The sequence below is a fragment of the Mytilus edulis genome, chromosome 1 (genome assembly GCF_963676685.1).
Source record: "Mytilus edulis chromosome 1, xbMytEdul2.2, whole genome shotgun sequence".
NCBI classification, from domain to species: Eukaryota; Metazoa; Mollusca; class Bivalvia; order Mytilida; family Mytilidae; genus Mytilus; species Mytilus edulis.
The window spans coordinates 30482777-30494460 of record NC_092344.1 but is presented as its reverse complement, the minus strand read 5'-3'; the positions used below and the strand labels follow the sequence as shown (position 1 = coordinate 30494460).

Here is an 11684-nt window from a genome sequence, read left to right as displayed (position 1 = left end):
CCTCTTTTGAGTTGTGTCCCTTAGAAATTTTTAAATTTGTTGGAAAATTATATTGTAAGCGCTCTCCATCATGATCATACATTCTGTCATATTATGAATTTTTGTCTTGGATAAAATAGATAATTGGACCGTGCATGTGCTCACCAGCCAGTCAAGGTAATTAAACACCACCAGTAAGTTATAGTCATGACCCTTGTCCCTAGGTAATAAAAATTATATAAAAAAAATTGCAGTTTGAGCAGTCACACACAAACATTTCTTGTCGGATATTTTATCAAAATGTTGAATAAAAAAAATATATATTGGAGCTATTAATACCCTTGTTCAAATAAAATATGTCCATAAGTGGGGGACGTTGCGGAGAGTTGTTTGTTTTCACCATCCATAGAAATAATTGCATTCATTGAATTCAGCTGTAATGTTCAGTTGTAGATAACTAGTCCTAACAGAATGATACACCGTAATTCTAGAAATATAAATTTTAAACCACTTAGTAAGAAATGATGCTACTGAGTTGATTGTTGACCACCACATAAGAGTGAGTCGCAGTAAGAATTTGAAAATTTAGTTTGGCCTTGGTGACCATTTTATTAAGCAATATAATCAACAACCATTTTAACAAGCTGATTACTTCTTCAATTACTCAGAGGGGGACTAGCGCCTCCTCTCTAATTTGTTGATAAAAATTGGTTGTTTATATAGGGAATCACAGAAGGATGACTGCAGCAGTATCCTCTTAGCAAGTCAGCGAGCCCACATTTATGATAATTTCTGGATTGGCCACTGTTCCTTACCTCTATTTTACCAGTAATCATAACTCCAGACTTCATAGCCTCCAAGATGGTTAGAAGGAATCTGGTGTGGATTCTAAAAATTCCAAGTATCAGTTAGATTTCCAATACATGCAAAATCCAAGTTCCTCTTCTTCTGCATTAGTGTAAAAGTTAAGTTTTACTACCTTTAGTTCAAACAATTTCTAAATAAGACAGAGAATTTTCAGATAAGTCTAGATCTATTCTGTTTCATATCCAGATAGGTCTAGATCTATTCTGTTTCATATCCAGATAAGTCTAGATCTATTCTGTTTCATATCTTGACTAATCCATCAATCGAAAAGGGGGCGAAAGATACCAGAGGGACATTTAAAATCATAGAACGAACATAAACTGACAACGCCATGGCTAAAACAGAATAAGACAGCCATACAATAGTACACAAGACACAACATAGAAAACTAAAGACTAAACAACACAAACCCCACCAAAAGCTAGGGGTGATCTCAAGTGCTCTTGAAGGATAATCAGATCCTGTTCCACATGTGGCACCATTGTGTTGCTCATTTTATAAAGGTAAGGGTCATTTCATGATTTAATCAATATGATATCTGATATGTTGCATTTTAATTGCTAAAACTGGAGAGTAAAAATTGATTTTGAAAAAAGCTTTAGTTGAGGTGCTTTACACCCAGAATCGATTTAGCACTGAGTTTGTGCTTTCCTTTAGAATAAGCAGCAACAAAGAATGTACACTTAGTCTTATTGTACATAGACACTATTAACCTGATCATCCATTGATGTAGACACATAAGTTATTTTTGGTTTTTTGTCTTGTCTGTTTTGAATGTTTTTACATATTTGAAAACATTGGAAAGAAAATAAAGATAACTCTTGCAGAGCAGTTTAAAATTGCTGACCAGTTCTACCATTTGCAAAGTATAATTGGATCGAATAGAAATGGTGAAACTTGTTTGAAAAACTTAGATTGTTGAATTCAAGGGTGTAACAGCAATGAACAGGTATAGTAATACAAATGTATGCCTTTCTTAGTGTAATTATTTTAGGATTAAACTCCTTTTTAAAGGAATTTATTGGTGTATAAACTCGACCAATTCACTCAGAAACAAATAAAAGTCCTTTTAATCCTTATAATTCTTTAAAAATTGGAAATAGGGAAAATATGTTTCCACACTCGTAACCTCTATCCCATGTAAGTTGTATATTTGTGTCATTGAATAGGCCTGGCGCATGAATTTATTTGTTGGGTTACGCAAAAATATGTTCTCCATGAAATTTGTAATCTGATAAAAATAAACTACATAAACTCTTATTATCATTCAAATGAATCTTTTTGTTTTTGTTATATTATTTAACGATAAACATGCAGTGAAATAAATTTGGTTAATGTCGGTGTTATTATCGCCGCAATCTTGTTAACATTGGTTACGAAAAGAAGTTTGGTCAACGTTGTCTATTGCAAAATAACCAACGTCAAGATCAACTACCGGACGTCCTCTCGACCAATCATATCTCGTATTCCCTAATATGAAAATCATTTAAGAATTATTACTTTTTATTAGTCACAGTGTCTCCTGTAAATTCAGTATTTACGAAAGATCAAATCTGTTAAAGACGAATAATTTACACATTCAAAAGGGGTAGGATCTGCAAAAATTAATTAAAGGGGTTTAATTCATTGTTGAAGGCCATACAGTACCCTGTAGTTGTAAAATTCTGTACCATTTGGTTTTTTTGTGGAGTTTTCTCAATGGCAATCAAACCATATCTTCTTAATTTTATATTAATCCCACGATAAAAATTCATGTACAGGTTGAGAACCTTGTCAGTGGGGGTCTTTTGTTATATATTAATGGTTTTTTTTTGTCATCTCCAGAACTCATATTTCTGCATGCAGAAATTTTGCATCTTATTAGATATTGCAAACTTTATCTAGAAAGGGGATGATTTAATGCTTGACATACTGTTAAGGCACCTGTCAATTCTTAAAAGACCATGTGTTTACGGGTTTGTCTTTTGGTTTTTCTGTCTTAGCTTATTGTCGCAGAAATATACAAAACACAGTCATGGCAGTTTAAAAAAAAAGATTAAGTTCATTCATTACACTTTATTTCAATTGTTGTACTAAAATAATGTGGTGGGAAGAATGAAGCAGCAATGATTATCTCCCCTGATATTGACAACATTTATAATTGATAGAAATCTACATCAAGACTAACTTTGATCATATGTTTACCCAAATATGGAGAAGTTTCAAAATGTTGATCCATTCTGACATCACATGACACACCACATGATACACAACATGACAATCAATCACACATACATAACACAATTCAAGCTGTAAGTTTGAGTATTAACATAAAATAATAGTACTTAAATTAAATAGTATAACATATCTCTTAATTAATAGAAAGCATGTGCTATCTGTTAAAAAAAAAAAGTATGTTTGAAAAGGTAAGTTGTCCTTTGTTGTCATTTGTTTTGTTTTTTTGGTAATAGGTTATTCACATGTGTTTCCTATGATAGGGAACAAGGCATGTTTCTGTCCTTTCCTGTCATAGATAATTTTGTGGTAGTTAGATGTTTATATTTTTTAAATAACAGAAAAGTTGTGGCTTACATACATTTTCTGTCACTTTCTAAAAGTCAAAGTTTACAATCGGACATAAAATGAGGTAATGTAATTGGACTGGATATATAGAAATGATTTGAGGCTTAAGTTCAAGGACTAGTACTTTTACTATTCACAGTTTTAAGTACTCTGTCCTGTATACTGATGAAATCTTAACTCATCCAAATTTTAATTATATTATGTATTTTAAGTACTTATTTTATTAAGATGAGTAGGTGTAATAAGGTCAATAATAAGCCTACAAAATGAAGTCATACACAATCACTTGAATTTTTCATTAAAATGATATATAAATATAGATGTTTTAAAAGTGCAACTTTTGAGGTCTTTCAAATATTAAGAATATTCAATTAAATTTTATTTTCATTATATCAGTTAATAAATAAATCAATAAAGATTATTTTTGATGACATTTTTTTTTAAATGAGAACTCTATGATATTTATAATTTTGACTCATTATTCAGGTTGAGACCAGCTAAATATATAATAACATTCTGTAAACAAAATTTTACCTATTTGTACGTTTAAACATGTTTACACTTAACGTAAATGTTTTTAAAGACACATCTTTCTAATGCCCTAGATGGTTTATGAAGATGTTATGTCACATAAAAGCTATTAGGTCACAAGCACAGTAACTAGGGGGCTGAACATTTAACATTAACATAGATATTTAATGCCAATCAAAATTAATATCAGAATAATTGACATATATATGACGTAATACGAGTATACCATATACAAATAGCTAATTTGCTCAAAATTGATACAGGTGCCCCTTCTTCACTTAAGAGTAATTATAAAGTATATCTGGTAGGCCATAATAATAAAAAAAAATCCTGATTCTCATAGTTTTTTTTAATAAGGGCTGGCAGGCAAATTCTATATTTTTTTTTTGTGATGTTCAACTAAAGTGAAAGAAAAATAAACCAGTAAGCAAAATTTAAACAAAATGGCTCTAATGCAGGTGGCAGGGATAAGACTGATTATTTCTTTAAATTATGGTCTTACAAAATAAATTGCCAAAAAAACAATTAGTTTTTATAATTCTGATTCAAAAGAATATGAAGACCAGTTAATTTACATGGCCTAAGAGAGTAATGTTACTTCTGACATTACAAAGGACAATGATTTACCACACTTACATACATACATAAAATGTCGCCTATGAAAACAGCACATTTAAATAAATATAATATATGTGTATACACTACATCTAAGGGTATTTTAAGTAATAAATAGCTGTCGATAATTATGCACCAAATAACTCATTAAAATCATCAAAATATAGAAATATATAAAACTACTGAAGAAAAGTTTTGGCCAGTACTAACTCATTCTAAACATCACAAATCATGCTTTCGCTTATTGTACAATATTAGTATAACTCATCCAAAATTATGTTTTCGTATTTACAGTAGCCCAAACATTCCTCTTCAGCACTCAAATTTTAGATGATTAAATAAAGTTTTTACACTAGTGAAAAGGTTGAAGATGTGCTATAAGAAAGCTTGTTTTTAAATTCATTATAGCAAACAACTCTTTCAATTTATGTTATTTACAAATTATACCAGTGCAAATTCGAATTTACTAAATGGAAAGTTAATTGAGTTTATAACAAACTTATCTTAAGCATATGTACAAATCATGTCTTAAATTGAATTAATGATGGTTTGTGAATTTGCATGTATTGTAAAAAAAAAAAGTAAACATAATGGTTACATATATTTATGGTTTAAATTTAATTTCAGCACATTTTTTCCATTTCACATATTCATATATATGTAATTATAATTATAAAGTTATTTAACTTATATGTAAGTAAAGATGATTAGACTGACTACAAGACATATCCTTCTTTAACCTTGACCTGACCTTGTAATATGTGTAATTCCTTTTGGAATGTTTATTCACTGGTACAATGATGGTTTGCTGCTGTGATATTTAACAATGGTGTCAATTTTTAATTCCTTAAAATGCAGTCAACCAACAAATCTTTTCTCTTTCATTCAATAAACAAAATAAAACATTTTCAAAGTTTCAAAAAAAATTAACAAAATTTAATACAATACAACATATATGTGTTTGCATTGTCAACTATTTCGTCTGATAAATATACAATAAAAATCTTTCTTTGCAACCTCCACTTTATCATAAAAGTTAGTGCTATTTCATATATATATCACATTTGTTCCTCATACGAAACATTCATCCACTCTTCACAGTCCCGACTAAATTAGACCTATATATGTCTACCTTCCAGACTTAGAGTGCTGTATCAACCACTGTAATGTAATATCTGAAAAGAAATGAAAGTGTACAGTAAGTATTCATTCTTGAGGCATCAATAATATGCATAAAGGAAGCTTCTCTCACCCTGGCTTATATTCTTTGGTTGATCACTTATATAGAGACTGTAATGCTTGACATAAATCCCGTCTAACAATCAATACATTGTAAGTCAACCATTTTAAAATAAATGGAGAATGTATCCATGGGACACAGATGATGCCCTTGCTTTCATATAAATTTGTGATGGGGCATAACTTGAGAAAAGTAAAAGTGACACACATACAGTAGAACTTGATCTGTGTTTTGTGGTAATAAGCAGTGTATAAGTTTCTAAACATTTGGTTGAGGCAAACTAAAGATAGAGAACAGAAACCAATTTGGGACATACTGATGAACAAACAGACGGTCAGGAGTAACACTTAATGTCCTCTCCACTGCGGCAGAGGCATAAGAAAACAATAACTTATTTGTTAGCCTCTTTAGAGGATGGTACATGTATTAGACATGTTAGATACAGTATCTTTGTCAACTTACCAATATTTTCTTTTTCTTTACATGATATTGAATAACAACATATTTCTCTGTCTTGAATCGCTGAGAGGTTCCTGAAACGATATTCATTTTTTTATGAACTACACTTTTTCATACATTTAGCATTAAACATATTATCTCTAAAACATGTTCTAATTATTTATGTGTATTTTGCACCAATAGCAGGAAGATGGTTGATGATTATGAATGGACAAAACCTCTTTGGTAAACACAGTAAAAACTAAAAACATATTCTAATCAAGTAATTGTTATAAGAACTATGTTACCATGACTGCTGTTGATATTAACAAACTAAATACTGTCAGGATATTGAGACTGTAAATTTATCTTATCATCAATAAACAGTCCATTTTGCTGGTACATGTGGTCACATGGTAGAATTTGATAACCACAGAAATTGACCTTATGTACAATGTATTTTATATCCTTCTCAGGAAACAATTTTCCTGTTGTAAAATTATTTTTTATCTAAAAAAAAATCACATTTATTTAATAATTCATTATATTAATTGCTGATATAGTACATTTTATTACCACAATTTTTTTCAATCCTTATAATTTAGTACCTACATTTTGTAGTACATATCTATAAATATTGATTCCAAAGGTATTAACCTTTAGACAAAAGCAATTATTTTTAAATCCCTCCAAACCAAATATGTTTTTGCAAACAATGAAAATTTCATATAACATGTACATGTAAGTCTTGAACATCATACTGGTACACCTGAATAGTAAATGAATGTAAGACACATTACTGTTTTCAAACTTACATTCTTTCTATGAGCTGTCTTTCATCTAATGCCCCAGCTAAATCTCTCTTATTGCCTAGAACTAAGACGGGAATGCCTTGAAGCTGTGGTTTGTCTAATAAATGGTGTAATTCATTCCGTGATGGTTCTATCTTATCTGGGTCAGCAGCATCTACCATATATCTAAAAATACATTAGCTATTAAAATTAATACAAAAATTCACAAATAATCATGCTTAGCATACCATTACATGTAAAAATTTAAATCATTGGAAAACAGTAGGTGTACAACATGTAACACTATTAACCACTGTCAAGCTGATAATCAAATATTTATTATGTCATTCTGTTGATAAGTAACATGGGGGGATAGGAGGGGTCCTAATCCCGAAATCCCGGGCTTAAAAAACGTGAAATCCTGAGGTCCCAAATTTAAATAAATTAAAATCCCAACATCCTGAAATTTGAAAAAAAGAATTCCTGGATCCTGAAAGGGTCAATCCCAAAATCCTGAGCTTAAAAAGACCCGATCCTGGAGTCCTGACAAAGGTCCTATCCCCTCTCTACCATAGAAAAGTGTGACAGAAATATCTATTGTATGAATAGATGGACATGATGGACAAGGTGAATACAATATACGCCATCTCCATAAGGAGGAGTGTAAAATAAAAAAGAAGGGGTCATTTACTCTGGACACAAGTCCCTTGACAAAACACAGAATAGAGAAACAGTACTGATTTCATTTGTTGGTCTCTTTTATTTTTTTTAATCCTGGTATAAAGGATGAGTTTATTTATAGTTTTGCTGATGGTGTATTGGTCCCTAAACTGCCATTCAGCTCATAATGGCATAACTTATTTGATAAATCATACTGAATTCACATCATATACATGTAGCACTTTTCAATTCAGGTTATTTCAATGAATTATGGGAAATTCCATTTACAGTTTATTTGAGAAAAAAACATGAGAAATCAGTGTAAATAAATGAATGCATTGAACTATTCTTTTAATTCTCAATTTGTTTAATTTCAATACCATGTTGCTTGGGTTAGAATGAGAAATAATACATGTAGGCAGTAGCTATAGGGTCAAATCAGGAGACTTGCATCTGAATCAATCTCTATAGAGTTCCTCATATATATTTAAATCTTCTTCAATATTGTAATATAATTATAATAGATAACTACTATTAAATACATACACTATTGCATTAACCCCTCGACAATATCTCTCCCACATTGTTCTGAACCTTGGCTGACCACCAATATCCCATAACTGAAAATAGAAATGAGATCAATTGTCATACATGTAGCTATATATATTAATATAGCAATATGACACCATATATATGATATACCGGTAAATTGACCAAAAATTGTGAAACATTGCAGTATTCATATGCTGTGAACATAGTTTGCACTGAAGATAAGTAATCTCTTAATGTTGAAAATGAGATTCTTATAATGTTAAATAAGAAAGCACAAGTTTGTATATATACATGTACCAGTACATGTATTTGTATATGATGATGATGTGGATGGATTGTTGAGTATGGTGTGTATAAACTGAGTCAATTATATTTTGGCTGGAAAGTACAATTTGTAGACAGTAGAGTTCTTGAAATAAGTCTGTCTCATTTGGATTTATTTGGACTGACACATGCACTGGTATAAAATCTTATCACTAAATTGTGTCTCAGACAAACATGATAAAAACCAATTTTACATATTTTTTTCAAATCTCTTTCAAGTTTGATTAAATATTGTGTTTAGATTAATTATATTAAAGTTCTACTTTTTATGTTTTGTATTTTGTGAAACTTTGTATATTACAACATGTACAAGTGTACAAAATGTTTCACTTTTTTTTAATAAAATTTCAAGTTGTAAATTTTCCTACCCCTAGTTTTCTTATGTCTACTAAAAGTGTACTACTATTACTTACTTTTATTGTAACATTCCCCTTGGTAATTTTTCTCATGTTAAACCCTACTGTTGGAATCATGTCTTCACTAAACTGACCTGACTGTAAATACAAAACAGATACACATCTATTAACATGATTAATACAAGTTTTCAAATATTTGGCAAATACATGTATACTACATTGTATCATGACCATTGGCAGTGTGATTGGTATTAAAGAAAAATAAAAAATTCGTAAAATTATGTGTAGATGCAGTCTCTTAGATCATGTAGATGTACATGTAGATTGTAATTGGAAATTAAGAATCAAAGGACTCTTATAACGTTAATGTTACATGTATATCAATGAAATAACTGCAGCAACATGGTGACAAAAAATGCATCTATTGATTCTAGTGGTCAACGTAAAATGAACATGAAAGTCATAAATAAATTTAACATAGAAAATATAAGATCTTTCGAACAATGTTATCACAAACTGCTCAGGTATATGGTATACAAAAACAAATATATATACATGTACATGTAACATTTTATACCTCATAAAAGCTTAGTATAAAGATATTGACAAATATAATGCATACTCATATCAAAATGACAAAGAACAAGGCATGATCAAATTTCTAAAATGTATTTGAAAGTTAAACCATTTTGCTGAAGCATTCATACATTGTTCATAGTGTAAATGTCATAAATGAATGATGTAGAAAAAATCTTATGATCCTCTTGATTATTATTTCTTATCCCCTTTGAATCTGAACATGCATTATGATGCATACACCCGAGATTTGCAATGTATTAGACCAAGCATCATGAGCATACATCTAGTCTTAGTACCATGATTTTTTTCATAAGTTGTTAGTCACAGGCTTTGAACTAGCTGTCACTCAGATCAGCACTTAGTGCCCTTTTGTTGTTGGAATATACAAGTACCCGGCCACGTCCACTGTGTGTTTTCGTTAGATGTATTTCTATTTTTATCCATCTGATGAGTTCAGCCTTTTTCAATTTATTTTTAAACATGTTAAAGTTCATTCTTACATGTATGTTGTACTGTTACACAACTGTCCCAGGTTGGGGAGGGTTGGGATGCAGCTTACATGTTTACCCCCGCCACATTCTGTATGTATGTGCCTGTCCCAAGTCGGGGGCCTGTAATTCAGTGGTTGTCATTTGTTGATGTGTTACATTTTTGGTTTTAGTAATTTTTTGTACTTTAATTAGGCCGTAAGTTTTCTCGTTCGAATTGTTTTAAATTTGTCGTTTCGTGGCTTTTTGAAGCTGACTATGCGGAATGGGGCTTTGCTCATTGTTGAAGGCCGTAGGGTGACCTTTAGTTGTTAATTTCTATGTCATTTGGTCTCTTGTGGAGAGTTGTCTTATTGGGACATACATGTAACACATCTTCTTTATTTTATAAAACACCAAACCCAAAAAGGTATTAAAATGATATGTACATATACATTGTACATGTACACCAATTCGTAAACATACATTTGTACATGCCTAGTGTAATTTGGTCATACAAGTATTCGGTCATTTGAGGTGCCGTTGGGAGCTCATAATGTACATGTGTACCCTAATCTCATAGTGATTGGCTCATATAAATGTATCCTCAGATTATGTTTTAGCATCATATGAATTGGTACTATCAGTCGTTTCATGCTTTTTCCATGGAAGTAACTTGTCACAATGCATTCTTTATAGTACAAAAACCCAATTTACGAGGATATGACATGCATGTGTTATCTTCAAATTATTCCCACACCCATAAAAAAAAATACATTCATTAAATTTTATGAATTTAAAAATGATGCATTTAGTCACCAAAACTTATATCTAAACATAACTAAGTATTTTCACAAAAATGATGTTCATATCGATACACATGACTAATTGTCATTTAAACAAAAATGCTGATTTGACTCAACAGTCAACTGTCACTCACCGCTATAACATTTACAAACGTTGTTTTCCCAGAATATTGAAGACCAACTAAAGTCAATTCCATCTCTTCCTTCCAGAAGAGACTTTTAAACCAGTCTAATATCCTCTGAAAGAAGGAAAACATTGTGTATACGAAATTATTTGGACAAAATAAGAATCTTCCTGGACATACAAAGATCACATGACATAATACATTTAATACATTCGGAAGTCATTGGTGTTATCGTTCAAAATTAAGTCAAAGTCCAAAACAATCAATATGTAAATTTTGAAGATTTTTAAAACAAACGAATTTACGTCAATACTTACGAAGCATGATCGAGTTCTCCGAAAAAGACAAAGAGCGAAAGTTCCAAAGGCGTTTATAGCCTTCAGTTCTTTCCTATGCAGGATATCTTCTGAAATTATAATTTTTCCATATATTCTGTGTGTTCGAGATTCAGAAGAAGATGCTCAAAAATGAGAACTGAGACTACTAACACATGTGGTATGACTGTTATAGCATAGCAGAGACATATAATACAATATTATTATTATATATCTCTGGTTATAGTAGTCTCAGATGAGAAGGACTTTACTTTTCCGATCCGAGATAAAAATACTGAATAATTTTTCGATATTCAGACGTTTAAAATACTAGAATGACGTCATTTCTACCGCACATAATGCGGCTTTTGTGATGACTAGAATGATAATTGTGTAGATAGATAACTTGAGTTGACCTTAATAGTAAAATTGGCTTTTCCTGGTCACTTTTCAGGTCCCTTTTGGATATATAACCTTT

At 30.8% G+C, this 11684-nt stretch overlaps 1 protein-coding gene across 1 annotated transcript; it reads right to left on the bottom strand.

The window, feature by feature from the left end:
- Positions 1 to 2886: 2886 nt before the first annotated feature.
- LOC139511593 (ADP-ribosylation factor-like protein 8A) lies at positions 2887 to 11129 on the bottom strand. Its single transcript, XM_071298456.1, has 6 exons — positions 10902 to 11129; positions 8973 to 9053; positions 8230 to 8303; positions 7048 to 7209; positions 6257 to 6327; positions 2887 to 5729 (listed from the first exon to the last, which is right to left on the bottom strand). The coding sequence occupies exons 1-6, from the start codon at positions 11022 to 11024 to the stop codon at positions 5683 to 5685; spliced, it is 558 nt and encodes a 185-aa protein (XP_071154557.1). The 5' UTR covers positions 11025 to 11129; the 3' UTR covers positions 2887 to 5682.
- Positions 11130 to 11684: the final 555 nt, after the last annotated feature.